The sequence below is a fragment of the Macaca nemestrina genome, chromosome 4 (genome assembly GCF_043159975.1).
Source record: "Macaca nemestrina isolate mMacNem1 chromosome 4, mMacNem.hap1, whole genome shotgun sequence".
Lineage (NCBI taxonomy): Eukaryota > Metazoa > Chordata > Mammalia > Primates > Cercopithecidae > Macaca > Macaca nemestrina.
In genome coordinates, this window is record NC_092128.1 from 75,893,606 (window position 1) to 75,918,799 (window position 25,194).

The window sequence follows — 25,194 nt, forward strand, 5'->3', positions numbered from 1 at the left end:
AAAAAATTAGCCAGGTGAGATGACGCATGCCTGCAATCCCAGCTACTCGGTAGGCTCGGGTAGGAGAATCACTTGAACCAGGGTTCAAGAGGTTGTGGTGAGCCGAGATCACACCATTATACTCTAGCCTGGGCAACAAGAGTGAAACTCCATCTCAAAAAAAAAAAAAAAAATCTGACTCCATTGTTAACCAGCAGCATGACCTCTTGTTTTCTCATCTGCTAAAAATAAGAGAGTAACAATTGAATGAAAACAGCACAACTTGAGACAATCTAGCAGCGCCTTGCTTCCCAGTTACTCTTCATATTCAGAGCAGCCTAGCTGACCGGGGCAGCAGCAGATACCTGAGCCCTGCGGGGAGGTGATCTTGGCTTTCTGAACTAATCAGATTTCCTCTGAAGGCTGAACCAGCAGATTCAGGCTGAATTAGCAGCAGGTCTCTCTAGCTGATGATGTGGCACTAGTGAAGGGTAATGAACTCCTGGGGTTAAGCAACAAAAATTAAACTGGCTCCCGACCTTTCATCTTATACCAAAAGAACTGGAGCTGGATCAGAGTTAATCTTTAAAAGGAGAGAAAGAGAATTCTAAAAATTCTAGAAATTCTAGAATTCTAGAAATTCTAGAAAAAAAGGATAAATATTTGACATAAAAATTTAAAAAGTGAATATAAATCAGTTAAACAACAACTGAGAAGAAAAACAACAACAAAATTTGCAATAGATAGGACAAAGGGGCAATGTTCTTCATTTAAAAGCACTCTTAGAACAAATCAATGTGAAAAGGCAAATAAACCAACAGAAAATTGGGCAAAGGTCAAGACCAGGCTCTTCTCAAGTTGCTGTTGGACACCACAAATGGATTAACTGAAATCTCCATGAACCACCATAAAAAGAGAATCTAGGACTGAGCTTTCACTTCTGGAACTGAGCTGGAAAGCAATGAAAAGATAGTGGCATCCTCAAACTCAGAATCAACATCGGCCTGCAATAAAATGAGTGTGTGAATTCTCAGAAGTGAATGAAATTCCTCGCCAGTGGGCACAACAAAGTCAAAGGAGAGACAGGATATCACCCTCTTGTCCTTCAAGCCACTTGATGACCTAGGGTACTACTGAGACTAGCTGGGCTAAAACAGCAGCAATGGAACACATTGTTTGGACCTGCTGGGAATTTTGCCCTCTAATGTACCTGGGCTTTTTTAATCAAAAGGGTGAGTTTCTCTAGGTGCCTCCTTTAGAAGCAGCCTTTCTGTAGTCATAGAGATTCATGTACCTCAGGACAGCACAACCCCTGCCAAGGTCTGTTCTGACGTTCTGATTCTCCATCATGTGTTCACCTGGTGATTACCCATGCACACTTCTCATCATATTATTTTGTTGGGGGATGGAGGGGATTGAGCAAATGGATTATTAGAAAAAGGTTTACAACAAACCACACACACGCAGCAGAAAATCTCCTTCCCCCTTTACTTTGCCATGTGTTCGCATGTCAAGTAAATGGACAATTCAACCAGAAGTGTCTGAATGCTATGCAACAGTTACTCTGAGGCATATCTGTGTCCAGAGAAGGTCCTTGTCCTCAAGAGTTTAAAATCTAGGAGGAAACACAAAATAAATCAGCAGCAAAGATCATTTCCCTTCAGAACCTTGACATCATTATCTCACCCAAGCCATTTTTAAATGATTCAATAACTGTTATGGGCTGAACTGTGTCCCCCACACCTAATTCATATGTTAAAGTCCCAACCCCAGCCCCTCGGGCAATGACTGGCCATATATGAAGACAGGGTCTTTGAAAAGGTTATTAAGTTAAAATGAGGTGATGAAGGGGACCCTAATCCAATAAGACTGGTGTCCTTATATGAAGGGGAAATTAGGATACAGACACAGAGGAAACCCCACGAAGACAGCCATCTACAAGCCAAGGAGAGAAGGCCTCAGGAGAAACCAACCTTGCTGGGGTCTCAATCTCAGACTTTTAACTTCTAGGACTGTGAAAAAATAAATTTCTGCTGTTTAAGCCATCCAGTCTGTGATACTTTGTTATGGCAGCCCTAGCAAACTAATACAATATCTTTTAATATGGTCTCTATATTCCAGCTGTTCCAATTCTTTTACTTGTTTTTAACCCAGGCTCAAGCATTGTATTTGGTCATCAGGTCTCTTTGGGAGTCTCCTTTATTCCAGCCTTCTTCATTCATAACACTGACATTTTTGAAGTCAAGCCAGAGGTCTTGCAGCATGTCCTACATTCTGGATTTGTCTAATTATTTCCTCACGATTAGATTCAGATTAATATTTTTGGCAAGAACTCTTTTAGGTTCATGTTGTATACTTCCTATTGCATAATATCAGTCAGTAACATAATGCTAGTTTATCCCATTTGCTGATGATCACTTGGTTGAAGCAGATTTCTCCACTATAAAGGTACTTTTTCCCCCTCTGTAAACAGCAAGTAATTTACTAGGAGATGCATTGAGACAATGGGAATTCCAACAGTCCTTTACTGAAAGGCTTCAGCATCCAATGAAAATCCATGCCTGAATCAGTTATTACTTGCAGGTGGCAAAGTCCATTTTTTTTTTCCTTTTTCTAATTCTAGCATAGCTTCTACCGTTATTAGCTAGCATTCTTCGGTAAAGAAAGCTTTATCAGTCTACTCTCCATCTCACTTTGGCTCCTTTTAGGGAGCAATAATTATCACTCATTATGTTGTGTTGGATTTTTTTAATTCAATGCGTTACAATCCCTTTCCAATTGATTTGTCTTAATTGTGGTAAAATATACATACCATAAACTTTATCATTGTAACCATTTTTAAGTATACAATTCAGCAGCATTAAGTACATTCACAACGTTCTATAACTATCACCATTACCCATTTCATCATCCCGAACATAAACTCTGCACCCATTAATTAATATCCAATTGAATTTTAATTGCCATTATTTTTATAACAATTACGATATATACTCATATACAGACACACATACATACCTAATATGCATACATACACATAAGAGTGTGTATTTAAATAATGAAAATCACTTTTAACTCAATGCACCAGGAAGAGCAAATGTTAATATTTAAAGTTAGCTAATTAAAACTATTATGCAAAAAGCCGGCAGACTTAAGATGACAACATCTGAAACCACTGACCAAAATGTAACATCACAAGAAACAACCAAGAATCAGGTGCTTCCTCATGTGAGTATCCAGTACCAAGTACCCAGCAATGTGATGGGAAGCGCTCAGCACCATCTAGGAAGTATTCTAGCCAAAACCAAAAAAGACTCTAACTTGATCAAGCTTTTAGATTAAACTGTCACTTGCAGGAAATACTGAGTCCAAGCAACACCACAAAGATGTAATCAGCAAAGTCCAAATTATGGGAAATTACAGGAAAGATGACCCAATTCCCTCATCAAATAAACTGCAATGAAACAACCAAAAAGGGGGCAGGAAAACCTATAGATTAACAAGATTTAAAAGACATATCAACCAGCCATGTGTGGACTGCATCTGAATATCGATTAGAACAAACCAACTATAAAAACTGTAATCTTAGGACATGGGTTTTAGCATTCCTACAGGGGCTTCAAGAAATGGGAAAATAGAACCACAACCCCTTCTGAAAATTGAAGAGAAGAACTCAGACTATATATATATATATATATATGCCCACAAATACAGAGAAACAAATACTGAGAAATGAAAAGAAGTATTTCTTTCTAACAAAGGCTAAAAAAAAGAAAAGAAACATTTCTGTCTCTGACTGACCTCTATGTTAAACAAACAAATAAACAGGCTCTCTTTTATCCTGCCACCCTGTTGCCATAGCTTTATGGCAAGAAATATGAACAGAGGTTGATATGTCCCATTCACGAACTGCTGTGAAGAATATGAAAATCGAATGAGTCTGGGGTAATACTGGGAAAGTATTAAAAGTATTGAAAATGCAGCCAAGACCAGGGAGATTTTAGCTGGCTAAGAGTTTAAATTTTATTCTGCAGGCAACAGAAGCCATACTGCATAGCAAGGTAAATTAAAGAGGGCAATGTAGCACACTGGTTATGTGCTTGGGCTCTGGAGCCAGGCTGCCTGTGTTGAAATCATAGCTCTCCTATTTACAAGCTGTGTGATCTTGGGCAAGTTACATAATCTCTTTGTGCCTCAAAGAACTTAACTACTCTGTACAGATGAGTTCCTCGATGTGTATTATGAAAGTAAGAGCACTTACATGTCACAGGAATGTTATGAAGATTGCATTAGTAAAATGCTTGGAACAGTGTCTGGCTTCTGTGAGTGTTATATAAATGTAAACTAACGTTATTATTATTATTTGCATAAACTTTTTGAGCCTTAGGTTTCTTTATCTGACAAATGAGGTTATCAACACCTTCCCTGCTATCTTGTAGATGATTATAAAGATCAAATAATGAAGCTTGGGTCTTTCTATTGTCTGGTTATATTAATCCCTGAAGACTCTGAGCTTCTTGAAAACAAATCTAGTAGCTTACTTGTTTTTGGAAGCCCAGCACAGTGTAGGCACTGACAAATAGTCATCATCACTTATGCCCTTGAATGCATTTTTTAAAGCTGCTAAGTACTGTACCCATGAACACAGTACTGCTATTATCATGGCAACAAGAGCCAATCTTAGAAAAGTCCTTTGGCAGTCTGGACAGAATGGAGAGAAAGATGCAGGGATGAAATCAAAGGCAAGGGGATCAGTGGGAGCTACAGCAATGGTATAGCTACAAAATAATGAGGACCTGAATTTGAACAGAGAAGATAAGACATACATGCTCCAGGGCTGTAGAAGGGTTTCACTGATCCACCTGTTTTCCCACATCCAATTCAGGCCAATGGTGTCTCTCCTATCTGCCCATGACAGGTACTTAATTGAACTAACTGGAGACTTTATTAGGAAAGTGAAGCTTCAGGCTGAAGTCAGGAATGACCAAAAAGATGGATTCAGTTATAAGAACTGGTGAGTTCTAGGTCAGCAGAGTTTGAAATATCTTTGAGACAGACAAGTTGAGTTTTCCAGCTAAAACTAAACAGCTAAAAATGCAGGGCCAGAGCTTGAGACAGCTACCCAGGCTGAGGAGCATCAAGGAGCCAATCCCCATTAATGGGGCAGGTAGTGCAGCAGGAACTGGAGGGAGGAGACGATCTCAGGTACAGCCTTGGGGGACACTAACCTTCCAGGTGTCCAAGCAGAATGAAGAGAAGCCCACAAAGTGCAGCACTATTCACAATAGCAAAGACAGGGAACCAACCTAGGTGCCCATCAATGGTGAATTGCATAAAGAAAATGTGGTATATATCTACCACGGAATACCTTGCAGATATAAAAAAGAACAAAATCATGTCCTTTGCAACAACATGGATGCATCTAAGTGAATTAATGCAGGAACAGAAAACCAAATATCACATGTTCTCACTTCTAAGTGTGAGCTAAATAGTGGGTACTCATGGACATAAAGATGGCAACAACAGACACTGGGGACTACTAGAGGGAGGAGGAAGGGGGACAAGGGTTGAAAAACTAATTATTGGATACTATGCTCAGTACCTGGGTGATGGGGGTCAACTGTACCCCAAGCCTCAGCATCATGCAATATACTCAGGTAACAAATCTGTACATGTACCTCCAGAATCTAAAATAAAAGTTGGAATTATTTTTTAAAATGTAAATTTAAAAAAAAAAGAAAGCAAGACCCTTGCTTAGATTCAGAAAAAGTGAAAGATTTCTAGATTTTTGCTAAAGTAATGCTTCTCAAAAGGTGCAGCATTAGTGCTGGACCTACATATATCTGACCTGTACAGGGAAGGGAAAAACACTACATTTTTGGCCAAAATTCCTCATTGGTAAACTAGCACATTCTGTTTTGAAGACTAGGGTAAAGTGTACTATCATTCTAAATGCATATGTCATGCTGCCAAACACTAAAATAAAAACACATCTTTGCTGGGAAGGAAGAAGATGAAAGAAGAAACAAGAAGGAAGGAGGAAGAAGGAGGGAGGAGGAAGGAGGAAGGAGGAAGAAGGAGGAGAAAGAACGAAAGACGAAGAAGAAGGAAGAAGGAAGAAGCAGCAGCAGCAGCAGCAGCAGCAGCAGCAGCAGCCGCCACCTGCAAAGGGGTGATATGAGAGGCTAGAGGCCAATAATGAGAGACGACATCATGAAAGCAGATGGTGAGAAAGGAAAGGTAGGACACAGGGTCATGTGAGGCCAGATATGAGGACAAGCCGGCAGGTTTAGAACTGAGGTTACTGGTGACTTTTAGGAGAAGGGCATTTAATTTAGTTCATTTCACCCAATTAGAGAGTCTGTCTGGTTAAACAGGCCATGTAGCTGTTTTTTTGCTCGGTAGCTGTTTTTTTGCTCGGTAGCTGTTAAATACTTTGCTAAAGGAATTGTATCACTACACAAAGGCATATCCCCCTTATCCCCAGCAGAACCAACACATGTCTCAGCGTCACACATTCCTCAGTTGCAAGGTCCACCCTAAGGCAAACCTGCAGAGTCTTATGAGGAAACCTGTAGGTGTTTCTGAGGCAGCAAATGCCAAGCAGAGGGGAGGAAGCGCTCAGCAGGAATGCCTTCATAGATAATCCTCACAGATAGTAGAGAACAAAGAGAGGAATGGTTCCCTCTAAGAGCTCATCAAAAGCAGAGACTGGTCTTGGGACTAAAGTTCTAAGAGACCAAAGCACTGAGGAGTCAGAGCTCCTCTGACAATCTTCTAAAAGAACACAATATCTAAAAAAGACCTGCTCCTTTACTTTTTTACACTACACATCATCTTTCAACTCCCCCGACACCTTTCCAACCATCTATTTGCTGTAAAGTCGTATGACCTAAGCTACGGAACATAGGCACCACATGGCCCTGGATGAGGTTAGCCCAGGAGAGAGGGCTCTGAGACCAGGTTTACTCTTTGTAATGCTTCCCTCCTCCAGCACCTTCTCTGATCACAAAAAACCACTGAGACTCTGCAGGAGACAAACAGAGCTTTCAATCAATTTTGAGATTAAAATCTATATTCTAGGATTATCACAAAACTGTATAAACTTGATGCCTAACCACCCAGGAGACACCAGGCAGGACTAACACAAAACTGTCAAGAAAGAAGAGAAATTTGGAGAAACCCCTACATACCCCTCCTTTGAACTGACACACCAGGGACTTTAACTTAATCTCACTGCATTCCTTTCTTACTCCAAGAAGGAGCCAGCAGGTCTCTTGAAGCAACGTGCACCAAATAACTGTGGTTGTCAAGCTTTCAAAAATCTCCAGGCTCAGGCCACACCCAAGTCCAATTCAATCATGATCTCTGGAGTGAGACCCAGGCATCAGCAGTTTTTTATACCAGTCCAGAAGACTTCAATGTGCAGGGAATCACTGGCCTAGAGCAGTGCTAAAAGTAAAGGCATTCATGGAAATTTGGACCAATAACAAAAGTTTCTGGGACTCCATTTCTAGGACTCTCCTGGTAAAAGGGGATGGGACTGAGGAGGGAAGAGTAAAGATCATTGTGTTAACATAAATTCCAAGGCCATCCAGCTCCACAAGTTAAGAACCCCTAAAACCCAAAGAGTGGAGCCACAGACACTTGTTGTTTTAATAACCATCATCATGGCAGCATAAAAACAACTCAAACCTCCTTTCCTCCATTCCGAGCACAAAAACTGATTTGCTTTATTATGATATCACCGAATACCTAGCAGAGTTTTTACCATAGGAGAGAAAAAACTTTGCCATTTGAAGAATATCTTTAATAACCTTAATATGTTTTATCCTCAATGACAAACCTCTGAAGAGGGTTTCATGATGGGTGAAAAACGTGGAAAACACGGAGGTTAAATATACAGCCCAAAGCCTGGGCAACATAGCGAGACCCTCATCTCTACAAAAAAAAATTTAATTAGCTGGGTGTGGTGGTGTGTGCCTGAGGTCCCAGCTCCTCAGGAGGCTGAGGTGGGAGGATCTCTTGCATCCAGGAGGTCTAGGCTATAGTGAGCAAAAATCACACCACTGTACTTCCACGTGGGTGAGACAGTGAGACCCTGTCCCAAATATATATTACATATATGTGTGTGTGTGTATATATATGTGTGTGTGTGTACATACATATATTATAGTCCAAATCATAAGTAATGGAAACTGGATTAAAGTTTCTACAAAGGTATATGTCAGTGGTGACAGTTACACAACTCTGTGCATATTTTGAAAACCAATAAATCATATGCTTTAAATGGGTAAATTGTATAGTACTTGAATTATATCTCAATAAAGCAATTAAATAAAAGGTATGTGACAATTCCTGTCCTGTAGGGATTTGCAATCTGGTTGGAGAGATGAGAAATACACTGAAATGAAGCATATACAGAGAGACAAAGGTGTTCTAAGATAATAGGACTGGGATGATCAGGAAATATACACATCCATACCCGACAGCATGAGAACTCTCACACATACACCTTCGCAAATGGAAGTCTTTGTAAGGCCTGGGAGAGTAGTGCAGAGGTTAAGAGCAGAGACTCTGAAGACACATCGGCAAGGTTCAAATCAAAGCTGTAGCACTTACTTGTTGTTTTCTTACCTGTAAGTTGAAGTCAAAACAGAAAGTTTTCTTACCTGTAAGTTGAAGTCAAAAACAGAAAGCGCCTGCTTCTTAGAATTAAGAAAATTAATTGAGTTACTATTTGTAAAGCACTTGGAAAAGTACCTGGCATGCAATAAACAGTAGGTAAGGCAGTTCTCAAATAAAAGTCTGGTTTACACTAAGACACCTAAGCCCCTCCTAAGTCATCTCCCACACCTCTCCCATATACTTTACTCTCCACCATCCTGAACTACCAGGCAGACATGGTAGACAGAGTGAGGCCACAGCTGCTGCAGCCAGACTGGCAGGATTTGAACCCCAGCTCCATCATGTCCTAATTATCAGAACTTTTTTTTTCTTCTTTTTTTTTTTTTTTTTTTGAGACAGAGTCTTGCTCTGACACCCAGGCTAGAGTGCAATGGCGCGATGTCAGCTCACTGCAACCTTCGCCTCCCAGGTTGAAGCAAATTCCCCTACCTCAGCCTCCCAAGTAGCTGAGATTACAAGCATGCACCACCATGCCCGGCTAGTTGTTTTGTACTTTTAGTAGAGATGGGCTACATTGGCCAGGCTGGTCTCAAACTCCTGACCTGAGGTGATTCACCTGCCTCCCAAAGTGCTGGGATTCTCCATCTCCCCATTAAAACTACTTCAGGGAAGGTCATGAATAATTAGTTGTATTTAAATAAGTATAAAGACCAAAGAAAGAAAGAGGAGATCAGGAAACTAACTGCTAGTTGTGGTTACATCTATCCAGAAAATATCAAATCTGCTTAAATATTCAAACAATTTGTCACAGTGAGTGTAGTGAGTGTTGGAATTCTCCTACAATTGCTGAGTCTCCAGAGTCTCAGTCCAATTTCCTAACACTCCATTGAGGTGAAGTCCTCTCCTATCCAGGCTCCTCAACTTTTAAGAGGGAATGTCAACCCTACCCCTATGGCTCTGTGTTCAGCCGGCAACATGGAATAGCTATGTTCCAGGGAAAAAGCAAGGAGCACAGGCTTTAACTCAGGCTGCCAACAGAATCAACTGATAAAGGTGATGCCCAAAGGCAGTTCAATGAGGGACATTCTTGGAATAAGTTAGACCAGCAGCTTCATTGAGGGACCTTTTAAGGCCACATTTACTGTACTGCCATTGAGTTATAATAAAGGACATGATAAGAAATGGCCTCATGTAACCCACAGACATATATCTGTGGTCACAAGGTAGTTTCAAATGCAGTCCACTCACAGCATACAAAAGAAACTGTTCAGCCAGGCGCGGTGGCTAATGCCTGTAATCCCCACACTTTGAGAGGCCGAGGCAGGCAGACCATGAGATCAAGAGATCCAAGACCATCCTGGCCAACATGATGCTGGCCTACTAAAAATACAAGAATTAGCTGGGCGTGGTGGCACGTGCCTGTAGTCCCAGATACTCGGGAGGCTGAGGCAGGAGAATCACTTGAACCCAGAAGGCGGAGGTTACAGTGAGCCAAGATCACGCCACTGCACTCCAGGCTGGCGACAGAGCAAGACTCTATCTCAAAAATAAATTAAAAAAATAACTGCTCTCAGAGAGCAGTATAAGAAGACTTCTCTCCCAAGTAAATGACCGCACTGATCATTTCCTCTTTGCTTTGGCTGGGAGAAAATGCAATCACCTCTAGTAAGCACATAATTTTCCACTAACCTTAGTCCTGGCTTTGTCTTACTTTCCCTTTATCCTGTTTTACCCATCTACTTGGGACTTGATTTTTATATATCTAGTTGGATTGCAAAGTAAGTATATATGATGTGAGCTATCAGATATCCCAGAAAGAGGTGAGTGCAAATGAAGACATAAACAAAAACACAAGCTCCCAAGTAGTAAAAATGAACATTTCATTTTCCCTGACTCATTACTTAGCTAAAAATCAACTGCCCTTGATATGTGATACTTCTACTATTATGTAGAAGTACAACTAAAGAGTTCAACCAACTTCCATATCACTTATTTTACGTTTTTTGTTGTTGTTGTTGTTTGTTTTGGGGGGTGTTTTTTTGAGACAGCATCTCACTCTGTTGCCCAGACCGGAGTGCAGTGGCACGATCTCGGCTCACTGCAATCTCTGCCTCCTGGGTTCAAGCGATTCTTCGGCCTCAGCATCCTGAGTAACTGGGATTACAGGTGCCAACCATCATGCCTAGCTAACTTTTTTGTGTGTTTTTAGTAGAGACAGGGTTTCACCACATTGGCCAGACTGGTCTCGAACTCCTGGCCTCAACTGACCCGCCTGCTCCAGCCTCCCAAAGTGCTGGGATTACAAGCATGAGCCACAGCACCAGGTCACTTATTTTACTTAATATTACTCAAGTCTTATACTCCATTTCTATGCACATGTCTCAATTTATGTTCCTCGATTACCTTATCTCCTAAAAAAGTAAAAGTATTTACATCACCTGCAGATATAAAACTAACAGTAAAGAATGGGTACCTAGTCCCACCTACTCTAGGGAATTAATTCATACCAAGACTTGTATGCAAATTTAATGCAAAGGAAAGGTCAAGGGCTATTGAGCTTGAAAGGGTTAAGGTAGCTTCCAAAATGGAATCCTAGTGATGCTCGGAGAAACTGCTGAAAAGTTATAGATACATATATATATACACACACACCTGTGTGTTCATACGCACACATACATAAGTCCGTGCACCCAGAGTACTTTCCTAAGGATGAAACTCAGAGTAATTACAGAAAAGAGAAAAGCCACTTAGGCCACAGAGACTAACAACATGAAGAAGCCTACAGATCTAGGGAGCCTGGAGAGACTTAAGTCATAGAACAGCATTTAAATATATTTGTCTGCTTACAATTTCCATTGCAAATGTGATTAGTTTGCTTGAATAAATAGGAATATGATGTGTTGGCCATGTTTTCCTCTTGAGGGTTATCACAGAGTTTTGATTAAGGACAAATGTTTGAAATGTTAGGTATATTTAAGTTCACTGCACTTAAAATGAGCTAAGAAGTTGTATAGGCTTGATTAGAGGGCTGCCTTCGTGAACTTAAATTAAAAGCAATAAATTCCAAATGATTCAAGTGATTGGGACTAAATATGGTATTCTGCCAGAGAAGTTGAAATGCAGTCCAAAGAGACTGAAATGGTGTCCAGGTTTCAAGAAATGGTGAAAGAGGAAAGGTCAAGTGTTGGAGTTGCCTTTCCTCTGGGTTAGTGAATGATTCACATTACACAGAATCCCTTTCAAGTACAACTTCACAGGAGTGACAGGCTCCCAGGACAATCTGCTTCATCGTTTCCAAAAAGAAGCCTCTCAAATGCTCCGAGGCGGGTATCTGTAAGTGTTGTCAGATGGAGAGAAGGAGGGGGAAGATGGGAATGATGGGAAAGCGGGGAGGGGGAGAGTCCCTGGACTTTTTATTCACAAAGGCGCAGGCCAAGTCTCCTAGGCAGTTTACAAAACGGAAGTCAAAGTGACTTCCCTACTGGCGGGAGGGCGGAGCCCTTGAAACGTAATAGGATCAGGCTTCAGCCCGGGCTGTGGTCTCTGGAAGAAGCCCGGGTCAACAACCAGCGGGGTCAGGAGCAGGAGAGCGCTGGGGAGGTCGAGGACCGCTAGTGCTTCCCTGCCCAGGGTGCACCAGGCCCCAGTCGCGCCCGCTCCTCTTCGTCGGCCCTGGCTCAGCCGCGTGAGACACCAACTCCCCTCCCGGGCCAAGTGGGAGTGTCCGGCCCGCAAAGTTTCCGCTGCGAGGTCGGACCTCGGTCTCCGCACCGGCCGCCTGTGCTACCCGGGAGGAGTGGCCCCCTCCCTCCCGCAGCTGCAAGGTGGAACGGCTGCCCGGCACCCCATTTTGCTCCGCCTGTGGCATCAACCCAGACACGTGAGCGCCCGAGCCTCTCACGCCCCCAGGCTGATCCGGCAGGCGCATTCCCCCCGACCTCGGGCCCATGGTTACCTTGGCGGCCGCCATGATTCGCCCTGGTTGCCGGTGACTGCGGGACCCACTCACTGGCTGACTGGCGTTCGGGGCCCGGGCGGCTCACTTCCAGTCCTGGCGGCGGCGGCGGCGGCGGCGGCGCGGGCGGCGATACGGCCCGGCAGCGTGAGCGCCTGGCCTGCCTCCCCACGCCCTCCCGCCGGCGCGGGTCACGCGGATGCTGCCCGCCCATTGGCTGGGCCCAGCCTTGGCCGCCGGGGTGCGCGTGATCCAGCGGCCTCTGCCCTGCGGCCGGGGAGGGCTCAGGGCCTGGGGCAGTGGCGGGACAGGGACACGTAACCCCCGCTGCGCTGTCCAGCAGCGGCGGCCTCTGCGGCGTGGGCAGAAGTACCTTGGCCGTGTGCAAGCCCGTCACCTGAGGGCAGGTGGCCCCACCAGGGAAGCTGCTGGCTTCTGCTGATACCAGGGGCTACTGGGCCCTCCGACCGATGGGAGGGGCAAATAACGATAGATGGTGCACAGCCTGGGGAAGTTGAGAACTCCACTAGGACACATACTTTGCTGGATTTTTTTTTTCCGCTGTGCGTTCCCTTTGAAGGGGCTCCACTTTACACTGGATCCAAAAAGACTTTGATCCAAAAGCATTGACTTAGAAAGAGAGATTGCAAACATTGCTGGCAGGCCTACTTTTAGATCAAAATCGGTAAACTCTTAAAAACCCAACAGGTGAATGTAGTGCAGAACGTATATTTATGGGACTACTCCATTTCAGCCCTACCTGTTAAAACAGCAGAGGTCAAAAGGCCCGGGGTCAAGACTTTCCCCCAAATAGGCCCTACCAAAATAAGTAAACCAGCATTTTAATTGAAAATTTGCTTATATGATCTCCAGACCTTATTCGTCTTCATCAGGATTTCATTCTTTTGTCCTATAATCAAAATTTATAAGAAAGTGGTGATCAGGGAAAAGGACTTTTAATGTATTGTAGGTTGTGGATGTAATATGTCAGCAAAAAGCACTTATTACTAATCAGTTTAATTCATTAACATTGATCGAGTGCCTTCCTACTATGTGCTAGGCACTGTGCTTGGTGCCGGAAACCCCAAAATGACTTAAGAGCTGGTTCCAACCGTTAAAGAGCTTCAGGGCTATTGGGAAAGAGACACATAAATGTTTACTTCAGTATAACCTGTTAAGGCAGCAGACTATTCCCAGGGCTCAATAAGAATATTGAGTACCCGGGAAGCCTCTAGAAGTGATGCCTGAGCTGAGTGCATGAAAGTGGCTGTGTCCGGTGGGGAGGAAAAAAACAGTGTTCCACCCCGAGAAAATGAGGAGAGGCAGCAGGCTCAGGAATTGCTGAGGAACCACAATTGGTCAGTCATGAAAGGTGTATTAATTGTCACGCTGCTATGAAGAAATGTCTGAGACTGAGTAATTTATAAAGAAAACGAGATTTAATTGACTCACAGTTTCTCATGGTTTGGGAGGCCTCAGGAAACTTGCAGTCGTGGTAGAAGGTACCTCTTCACAGGGTCGCGGGAGAGAGAATGAGTGCCAAGCAAAGGGGGAAAGCCCCTTGTAAAACCATCAGATCTCATAAGAACTCACTATCACAAGAACAGCATGGGAGTAACCGCCCCCCATGATTCTGTTATCTCTCACCGAGTCCTTCCCATGACATATGGGGATTATGGGAACTACAATTTAAGATGAGATTTGGGTAGTGACACGGCCAAACCATATCAAAAGGTAACTTGATCTTGAGCTATGGGACTGGGGCAGCGGCGGGACTGGTGAAAGGAGTCTGGCCCAGCAGGTAGGGGCTGTGTCATGGTGAGTCTTAGGTGCCTTGCTGAAGGGTAAGCACCTTCACTGAAGGGTTTTAAGTCAGGAAGCAACATGGCTAGGTTTTCGATACAGAAATATCTCTCTATGGTGTGAATGTGCCCCCCAAAATTGATGTGTTGGATACAATCTCTAATGCATCAGTGTTGGAAGGCGGGGTCCTTGAGGAGGTATTTTCATCACAAGGGCTCTGCCCTCATGAATGGATTAATGCTGCCATAAAAAGAGATTTGGGGAGTGGATTCACTCTCTCTTGCTCTTCTGTTCTTTTGCCATATAAGAACATAGCATTCCTCACGTTTGAAGGACACAGCATTCAAAGAGCCATCTTGGAAGCAGAGATACCAGGCCATAACCTGCCAGCACTTTGATCTTGGACTTCCTGGCATCTAGAACTGTGAGAAATACATTTCCGTCCTGTTCTTCTAGTCTCAGGAATCCCCTTACAGCAACACAAAATGGACTAAAACACTCTGCTTGCAGTATGGAGGATGGGTTCCAACTGAACTACCAGGATATCCAGACGAGACAGACTCGGAATGGGCTAGGACTAGAGGAATACATAGAAGGTTAAAATTAGTGGGTCATCGTGACTGATTATATGTGGGGTTGGGAGAGAAAAAGGGAGTTGTGCCACATTGCACATAGACTTGTGGTATGGGTGTCTGGAAAAACACCTGAGATTGGTAATTCAAGACGAGTGTTTTGAGGTGTGTGAGTCTATCTGTAAGGAAAGTGTATGTCCAAGACACAAATTATGTTGTAGAAGCCAAAGAAAGAAGCATTACAGAAAGAAGCAACTATTTAACCTACTCTCAAAAGGGTCAACAAAGCCCAGAAGACTTGATCATGTTCACAGGCAGAGAAGAAAGATCAGCAAAAAGTAAAAAAATAGAGACAAAAGGAAAACCAGGAGAATTGTTAGAGAAAATTATGACAAGGGGACAAGTCTGAAACTCCTGTGGAGGATGGTCCCAGCTGCTACAAGGGGAGTGTAAAAGGAGCTGAGAAAATACAACCTCATGTAAAGAACAAAATTACATCATGTACCACATGTTTATTTTTAAGGGCATCACTAAAGCTCTCCTTTTATAATGTAAATGAAACAAAAAATGTTTAATGTAATAAAAATATACATAAAATGTACCATCTTGACCATTTTTAAATGTACAGTTTAGTAGTGAAATACATTCACATTGTTGTGCAGCCAATCTCCAGAACTCTTTTCATCTTGCAGAACTGAAACTCTGTACTCATTAACAACCACTCCATCTCCCAACGCCCTGAAGACCACCATTCTACTTTGCTCCTATAAATCTGACCACTCTAGGTACCTAATAAATGGAATCATATGGTATTTGTGTTTTGTAGCATAATGTCCTCAACCTTCATACATGCTATAGCATGTCAGTATTTCCTTCCTCTTCATGGTTGAACAATATTCTGTTAATTTTTTTAATAGAAAAAGAATCATGAGTCCATTATACTTTTTCTTGATATTTTTGAAAATTCAGAAAATCATAGTAGTGGCCAAAAAAATCACTGATAATCCTATCAATAGAGTTAGCCATTGTTAACATTCTACTGTATTTTTTCATGTCGTGCTGTGTTTATGTGTGTGTATCAAGACATATTTATTTTACTTTATTTTTTGTTTTTTTATTTCTTGAGACAGGATCTCACTCTGTTGCCCAGGCTGGAGTGCAGTGGCATGATCTCAGCTCATTGCAGCCTCCTCCTCTTGGGCTCAAAGGATCCTGTCACCTCAGCCTCCCAAGTAGTTGGAACCACAGGCACGCACTGCCATACCCGTCTAAATTGGTATATTTTGATAAAGATGGGGTTTTGTCATGTTGCCCAGGCTGGTCTCAGACTCCTGGGCTCAAGCAATCCTCCGGTCTCAGCTTCCTAAAGTGCTGGGACTACACGCATGAGTCATTGCACCTGGCCTATATTTTTTATGTATTTATTTTTAAGACTGTTGCCCAGGTTGGAGTGCAGTAGCATGATCTCAACTCACTGCAGCCTTGATCTCTGGTGCTCAGTCGATCCTCCCATTTCAGCCTCCCAAGTAACTGGGACCACAGCACACACCACCATGCCCAGCTAATTTTTGTATCTTTTGGTAGAGATGGAGTTTTGCCAGGTTGCTCAACCTAGTCTTGAGCTACTGGACTCAAGCAATCCACCCACCTTGGCCTCCCAAAGTGTCAAAATTATAGACATGAACCACTCACCTGACCATATTTTTGCATTTAAAACAATGAATTGTATTCTGTTAGTTTCCTGTGACTGCCATAACAAATTACTGCACACTTGGTAGCTTAAAACAATAGAAATTTGTTTTCTTACTATTATGAAAGCCAGATGTCCGAAGTGAATCTTGTGGGGCTAAAATCAAGGTGTCAGCAGGACTGTTCTCTCTCAGAGGCTTTAAAGGAGAATGTTTCTTTGTGTTGTCTAAGGGCTCATGGCACCCTTCTTCACCTTCAGAGCCAGTGGGCATAGCATCGTATCTCTGACTCTGCTTTTATCACATGGCCTCTTCTGTCTGTCTGTAATCTCCCTCTACCTCCTCTTTATAAGGACATGTGTGATTGCATTTAGAGCCCACCTAGATAATCCAAAATACTCTCTTCACCTCCAGATCCTTAATTTAATAACATCTGCCAAGTCTGTGCCACATAAAGTACCATTCAAAATATCTAGGGATTAGGATCAGGACATGGACATATTTGGGGGGCTCTCATTCAGTCTACCAAACCTACCACACTATGGATACATATTGTAAAAGTGTATTTCAGTTTGCATTTGGAGTCATATTTAGTTGATTAAGCTCCCCTCTTCATTCTAGAATTCCTCAAAATATGAAATTTTAAAAATGTTAAACTATCATGAACCTAGAAATAAAGAAGTCAAAGAGGCTCCCTGGGTTCCATTTCACCTGTAAATAATAGCATGATGTGAAACATCATCTAAGAAGATAAAGCATGAACTGGCTAGGCATCTTCCATTTTTTCTTACCATTACAGGCTTACATGCCCTCCTGATATTTGTCCCTCTTCACTATTCCCAGATTACCCTCTTTCCTACCATTAACAGTAGCTGGCACATAATTTTGACTGAAAAGGCCATGTTACAGATTAAACTGTGTCATCCAAAAGTCTTAACCCCCCAGTACCTATGTATTAGTTTGTTCTCATGCTACCAATAAAGACATACCCAAGACTGGGTAATTTACAAAGGAAAGAGGTTTAATTGATTCACAGTTCAGCATGGCTGGAGAGGCCTTAGGAAACTTACAATCATGGCAGAAGAGGAAGCAAACATGTCCTTCATGTGGCGGCAGGAAGGAGAAGTGCTGAGCAAAGGGGAAAAGCCCCTTATGAAACCATCAGATCTCATGAGAACTCACTTATTATCTCTCATTATCATGAGAACAGCAGCATGGGGGTAACCACCCCCATGATTCGGTTACCTCCCACTGGGTCCCTCCCACAACATGTGGGGATTATGGAAACTACAATTCAAAATGAGATTTGGGTGGGGACATAGCCAAACCATACCAGGCTCCAATTGTGACCTTATTTGGATATTAAAGTTGTAATTAGTTGATTTCATACTAGAATAGGGTAGGTCCTTAATCCAATATAAACTGGTGTTTTTGTAAGAATACACAGAGATACTCTGGGAGAGTCCCATGTGTTAACAAAGGCAGAGATTAGAGGGATGCAGCTGCAAGCCAAGGAATGCTGGGAATCAACAACCACCCCTAGAAGTTAACAGGAGGCAAGAAAGGATGCTACCCAGAGTCTCAGAGGGATCGTGGCGCTGCCGACAACTCAGTTTGTGACTTCTATCCTCCAAAACTGTTAGAGAATAAATTTCTGTTGTGTGAGGGCACCCAGTTTGTGGTACTCTGTTAAAACTGCCCTGGGAAACCAGTACAGGTCCCACAGCCACCTGTGTTTTATAGCACCATATGCCAACCTTGTCAGCTGGGAAAGCAGCCAACTCAAATCATGAGGAATGCTATATGCAAACAAGGCACACAGCTTGATCATGAGCCCAAGCCATGGGAGTTCAGAAGAGTGACTAACATGGCCTGCTCTGAGCTTTCACCTTTTCCAGAGTACCTGTGCCTTGTAGATGCCCTTTGACTATACTCTTAAGCTATCTTATTCTCTTCAACTTCATTTAAAACAAACAAGAAAACAAAGGCACCATTACTGCTACCAGTGTGCTCCCCAGATTAGATTGCTAGAAAGGATATCCAGCAACAATGCTTGCCAAGCACATCATTGACCGGAAATTTTAGACAACTAACTACGGATTGCAATAATGATTCCTTGTGTGGATTGCAGTTTGCAAAGACAATGCCAGGGCTGGTAAAGGGCATGGTGTGACAGAGCAAAAGGAGCACCATGTGAATAAGAAGCTCCCAAATTCTGACCTTACAACTGAGACTCTGCAACTGAAGGACACAGAGAGGCTGTCTGTTGCATTCATTTGGGTCTGGAATTCTGCCGAGTGTCAGATCACACATGACAAGCCTGCCGAGTGTCAGATCACACATGACAAGGATGGAGTAAAGGTAGATCAGAAATGAATATGACCTAACTTCTTAGTGGATCCAAAGGAGAGAGCTGTGCCAATATTTTAGAGTTAAGAGGGAAGGAAGGGGAGGTAGGAAGTGAGTCAGGACGAGGAAACATAAGACACCTTGGGAAAGTGTAACTAAAAACAAATCCCCAAAGCTTTGAGATAAAATGCTCTGAGAGCAAAGGCTTAAACAGCTAGTTCCTGAGAGCGGAGCAGGGCTGTGTTGCTTTCTGGAGGCTCAAGGAAAGAATCCCTTTCCCTCCCCTTTTCAGTTTCCAGAGTCTATCTACATTCCTTGGTTCTTCACTCACTTTCTCCATCTTCCAAGGCAGCAGCAGAGTCTAGTTCTCATATCACATCACTCTGATCTCATTTTCTGCCTCTGTCTTCCACATCTAAGGATCCACATGATTGCACTGGGCTCACCCTGATAATCCAGGATAGCCTCGCAATGTTAGGGTCAGTTGATTTGTGTATTAGTTTGCTAGAGCTGCCAAGATAAAATACCAGAGACCAGATGGCTTAAACAACGAAAATTCACTGTCTCACATTTCTGGAGGCTAGAGTCTGAGGTCAAGTGTCAGCAGGTTTACTTCCTCCTGAGGCCTCTCTTCTGGGCTTGCAGATGGCCGTCTTCTCTCTGTGTCTCCTCTCTGTGCATATCTGGGTCCTAGTCTTTGCATATAAGGACACCAGTCATATTGGATTAGGACCCATCTTAATGACCTCATTTTAACTTAATTACCTCTGTGAAAACTATCTCCAAATACAGTTACCTTTCAAAGTACTGAGGGGTTAGAACTTCAACATAGGAATTTTAGGAGGACATAATTCAACCCATAAGAGTTAGCTTTAAATCTATCTGCTATCTGAATTCTCTTTTGCCATGTAGTATATTCATAGGTTCCAGGGATTGGAAGATGGACATGTTTGGGAAGCCATTATTTTGCCTTACACACCTTGACCTGAAAATGTTGCCAATGTCTGTAGCAAACCTTAGAGAAGTATTAGTTCTTTGAGTAGAATATTTGGTTTAACCACAGTTCTATATGAGCCCAGTAAAGTAAAACTGACTCCTCAGGGGAATTACATCAAAAGTCTTTAAAGAGGTCAAACCCAGTTTCTTTGGCCCAGAACAAGAATCCCCCTTGGTCTTGCATCAAGCCCAAGTCTGTGTTTACAAATCTGGCTAAGGTCCCTGGGCCCAGCAATACCACTCAAGGCAGTGACAAATCAAGCTTAGGCCACCCTGGTTTCTCAGTGTACTCAGAGGCGTATATCAGAACTGGCAGGTGCTTCAGCAGCCCAGCATGTGACCAGCAAGAAGGAGCAGCAGCCAGAGATTTACACAGTGAGCTCCTGGACCCTGGCCATCTCACAGCAAGGGACATTTCTTTTAAGTATAGCAGTTCCTTTTGTAAGAATTCCTGAAATTTTATCACAAGTCCTACAATATTTTAAGAAATTAAGTGTTAAGTAAAATAATCTTACCAAAACTGGTTTAAGGAAGGAGACCTGTGTTTTTATAAAAAACATTGTATTCAAATATTATTTCTCTCTTTTGTATTCTCCTTTACAACTAATCATGATGTTAAAAGAGAGAGAAAGGGAGAGAGAGAGAGAGAGAGAGAAAGAGAGAGACTGGCTCTTATTATTTCCGCATCAATCTCTGTCTGTCTGTCTAAATAACCTAAGCTAGCATGATGAATTAGAAATCAGACAGATTTTTATTTGAGTAAATCTGCATAAGTAAAAGTGCATGAGTAAAGGTTGCATAAATAGCTTTGCAACATTTGGTCAGTTATTAACTTCTCTGAGCCTCAGTCTTCTGATTTGTTAAACAGAGATTTAAAAAAAATTCATTTTGCAAAGTTGCTTGATATTAAATGTGCATAAATCATTTGATATGTAGAAATCTATTATAAATACTACTAATACTAGAATGAGAAGGTCAGAACTGCTGTTTCTTAAGATGCCTTCCAGCTAACCTTCTAGTATTCTGCTACACAGATGAACACCATTTACACGTAGGCTTGTTTTCCCAGGATCTTTCTAAAACAGAAAGGGGAGGAGGGCAGAGAAAGGGAGGGAGATAGATCCGTTTTAGAAGTGGAAAAATCTACCTTGGAAGCTGGAAATTTAAACTTGGATAAAGTAGAGAACATGAAAGCACTTGAGTATTTAAGAACAGCCTATTAGTGTTAGCTGTAGCTTTCCAATTTGAAGATACTGGGCCAGACTATTCATGTCTGAACTTGTTTGTCAGTTGGATGCAATCACAACTCCAGCCTCAGGGTCACCAGCCTTTGCAGCACATTCGTTTATTTCCTGCTGCTACTGCCTGAGTCCATTAAGGACCCACTGCTAGAAATGGAGGCAGCATATTCAGTCTCCAATGACTCTTGCAGGTGGCAGAGCTAATTCTTTTTAGGTTGCAATGCAACAAAGAAGATCTTGAAACAGCAAATTTTAAGATTGATATGAACTCCCCATTATATCAAAAGAGACAGAGGGTGCTAGCTTTGGCAGCACATACACTAAAATTGGAATAATACTGAGAAGATTAGCATGGCCCCTGCCCAAGGATGATAGGCAATCCGCGAAGCGTTTCATATTTTTTAGTAAAAATTAAACATAAAGAGACTGGCCAGGTGCGGTGGCTCACTCCTGTAATCTCAGAACTTTGGGAGGCTGAGGTGGGCGAATCACCTGAGGTCAGGAGTTTGAGACCAGCCTGGCCAACATGGTAAAAGCCTGTCTCTACTAAAAATATAAAAATTAGCCAGGCATGGTGGTGCAGACCTGTAGTCCCAGTTAATCAGGAGGCTGAGGCAGGAGAATCGCTTGAACCCAGGAGGTGGAGGTTGTAGTGAGCCAAGATTGCGCCACTGCACTCCAGTCTGCACGGCAGAGCGAGACTCCATCTCAGAGAGAGAGAGAGAGAGAGAAAGGAAGAGAGAGAGAGAGAGAAAAAAAAGAAAATTCTAGCTGAATGTCCAGCTCCCTTCTACAAGACTCCGCATAATGTGGCCCCAGCTGCCTCTCAGGCCCTCCTGTCCCTTACTTCTATTCCTTCACTTCCTCTGCAGGCCAATCCCTTCCTGGACCTGGGGTTCTGCACTTGCCAGCCCCTCAGCCTGGAGCCCCACCAGCCCCTCTCTACATCACCTTTCTCATCCTTCAGGTCCTCAGTGATGCCCTCTCTGATGGCTCTTTCTAAAGCAAGAACCTCCTTGTCATTATCTCTGCGTCCCATTTCTGACCTTTTTAGCACTTATCACAGTAAGTAATTACTTTTGGTTGGTTGTTTACTTAGCTTTGCTGTCAGGAGATGACATTGGAAAGCCTGATTGGGGCTAGGTGGGGAAGGTGAGTGGCCTGTACTTCTGGAGTAGGTCCTGTGACTTTCTATTGGTAAATTACCTGAATCATTAGCTCTGTCAACATTGTCAGAAGTGACTTGAGACTTGATGGGATGGACTGACCTGATTCTAGTTCCAATCCAGTTCTGGCAGCGGTCTAACTCTGGGCAAATCATTTCTCCTCTCCAAAGTTCAGTTTCTTCACCAATGAAATGACTGCAGTTGATTTTGAAGAGGCTCAGATAAATAACTAACATTCTATTTTCTTCTCCTGATTCACTTAGATAGCCAGCCAACTTCAGGCATGAGGTGCAATAAGAAGTCATTCACTTTGGGGCAAGGTGGTATGTATTAAGGACAGCGATGGCCCTGCACTGAAGTTGCAAAGTGTCTTTTCATAAAGGGGCAGACCTCTGCTCAGACCCGTTTACCCTGGTTGGACCTATAAGCCAGATACGTATGTGACTGCCTGCTGCGTGTGGTAGAACAACAAAAGTTACCAATGTCCCTCATTCTAGGTGCCACAATCTGTGACAGGCAGTTTTCCCCAAAGCTCTTGGTTAAAGGTAAATAGCTCTCCTGGTGGAGCTAACCCAAAAAACCACCACTAGGCATTCACATTTTTAGAAGTCCAAGGCTATGGGGACATGGAACAGAACTAGTGAAGAGAAAATATTTCTCCAGACTGTTCTGTCCAATACTATAATTACTCTCTACATGTGGTCACTGAGCATTTAAAATGTGGCCACTGTGATTTGAGGTGTGCTGAAAACATAAAATAAATACTGGATTTTAAAGATTAACATAAAAAAGAGAATGTAAAATAACTCATTAAATGCATTTATATTGACTGCATTGTGAAACAACAATATTTTAGACATGTTGGGTCAAATAAAATATATCTTAAACTTAATTGCGTGACTTTTTTTTAACATTTTTAATGTGGCTACTAGAAAAATCTTAAATTACTTATTGGCTTACAATATTTTGCTGTGGGATGGTGCTGATCTGGAGCTGGGGTGTGTGTGTGTGTGTGTGTGTGTGTGTGTGGTGTGTGTGTGTGTGTAGAGAGAGAGAGGGTGGAGGAGCTTATATAGCAAAGGAGGAGCTTGATGAAGATGGGAGTGAGTAAAGAAAGCACTTTGCCTAACTTATCTCTAGTTTGCATTCAATTGCACCGTTAGGCAGCAGACTGAGAAACATTCCATAATGCCAGGGCACTAACTGGATTTACCAGAGGTAAAAGTTGTAGGGATTTTCAGGTTATGTGACTTCACATGAGGCTCAGGTATAATGAATTGGGTCGGAGGGGCAGGATGGAGTAGGAAGCTGAGGGAGCAGATCAGATTCTATAACTCCACCCCACCCTTCAAAACTACATTGCACACTGTAGTTTCTCACTGGTGGAGAAGAGAGTTACAAATGGGAAAGAAAAAGGCTGAAATGAGCCCCAAGGTGGATTAAACAAAGATTCAGCCTGTTCACTTTAGTGTCAGTTACTTATTTAAGTATAGAATTTTGGTTTTATTGCAAAAGGGATAATTTTAAAAATTTCTGATTAAAAAGAATTTTGGCAACACAGAAAGAAGACAGCAAAGAAGAAAAATAAAAGTTATCTGAACTCACCTAACTCAGTTATATCTAATTTAATATTTTAAAGTAATTTTTCTAGTTATTTTCTTTATTGACATGAATATGTATTATAGTGATGTGTTCCATTACTGAAACATCCAATTCTTAGATCTTACAGTTTCCGTTAACAATATGTCATAAATATTTTATTATATCATTATTCTTGAATAAGATAATTATGAATGGTTAGCTAATATTATATCATAAGAATTTTCCAACACTTTAACCATTCTCTAATAAATGGGTGATTAAGTCATTTATCATTTTTGATCTATCATAAGTAAAATGTGATGAATACCTTTGTACACCAAATGTGTTCTGAGTTTTTAAGGATAGTGGAAGAAATTTATAAAAGCCATTATGGAGAGTGCAAAGGAACTCAATATGAATTAGTTCTCAGATGGCTTATTTTTTTAATGGAGGCAGACAGTTTAAGCAACTGATTTTTAAGCTATCTTTCTACTATGAAATTTTATGTTGACTCTTTAGGAAAATATTATTCCATTTTTTCATTCTTTATATTTTTGCCATTTAAGTATAGGCAAGAATTTTCTAATTTTCCATACTGTAGATAATTTAGACCATGTTATGACTACTTAGCTCTTAGTATCATTTTCAGAAATATATTCCCTTTGTACTGACTACAGGTCTATTCTCTATCTTAAATTTCATTTTAGAAGGAATGAACCACAAGGGCAAATTTTTAAGCTAAAGAACATTAAATGTTAAAATAACTCATAACAATATTAGACAAACTGAAATCTAGTGTTAAGAACTGTAAGAGGTCTGAGATTTTACCCTACCTACCTGCCTGAAAATTCACAAGTTTCATGGATGCTCACAGGGACATGAAACATGAGATGCCTGGGTCAGAGACAAAGGACAGTTTATTACTCACAGCAATATCGACAGCCAGAATATCACCTGGGGTTCTTCAAGCCCCAATTCCCACAGGATGACAGAAAGAGGAACAGGTGATACCTGTACATGCAGGAGGTCAAAATACAGGAGGGAACCTGAATTTTTATAGTGGACATTAAGAATGCTATCCTATTCAGGAGTGTCCAAGGCTATTTGTTATGTAAACATCCTGATAAGATAATTTGGAGTAAAGACCATCCGAGCTTCTGATGGATGCAAAAAAAAAAAAAAAAAAAAAAAAAAAGCAAGAGATCTGTGGAGAATTATCTTTAATATAAGAATAAA

General features: G+C 42.0%; 1 protein-coding gene and 1 non-coding gene across 5 annotated transcripts in view; one reads left to right on the forward strand and one right to left on the reverse strand.

The window, feature by feature from the left end:
- LOC105475544 (solute carrier family 25 member 13) overlaps positions 1-12,729 on the reverse strand; it is a 199,554-nt gene extending 186,825 nt beyond the window's left edge. For 2 of the 4 annotated variants that reach the window (XM_011730904.3, XM_011730902.3), the window contains exon 1: positions 12,563-12,729. Coding sequence is in view for 2 of the 4 variants with exons in the window: in XM_011730902.3 (XP_011729204.1) it covers positions 12,563-12,577 (15 nt within the window). In the remaining 2 variants the exon portion in view is untranslated. Of the gene's footprint in view, positions 1-1,440; positions 3,620-8,464; positions 8,617-12,562 lie in introns of those variants that run through there. The other 2 variants (XM_011730903.3, XM_011730900.3) reach the window with 2 other exon arrangements.
- An 8,778-nt stretch (positions 12,730-21,507) lies between these two features.
- LOC112425552 (U6 spliceosomal RNA) lies at positions 21,508-21,613 on the forward strand. The gene has a single exon (XR_003016673.1). It is a non-coding gene; the product is annotated as a U6 spliceosomal RNA (small nuclear RNA).
- Positions 21,614-25,194: the final 3,581 nt, after the last annotated feature.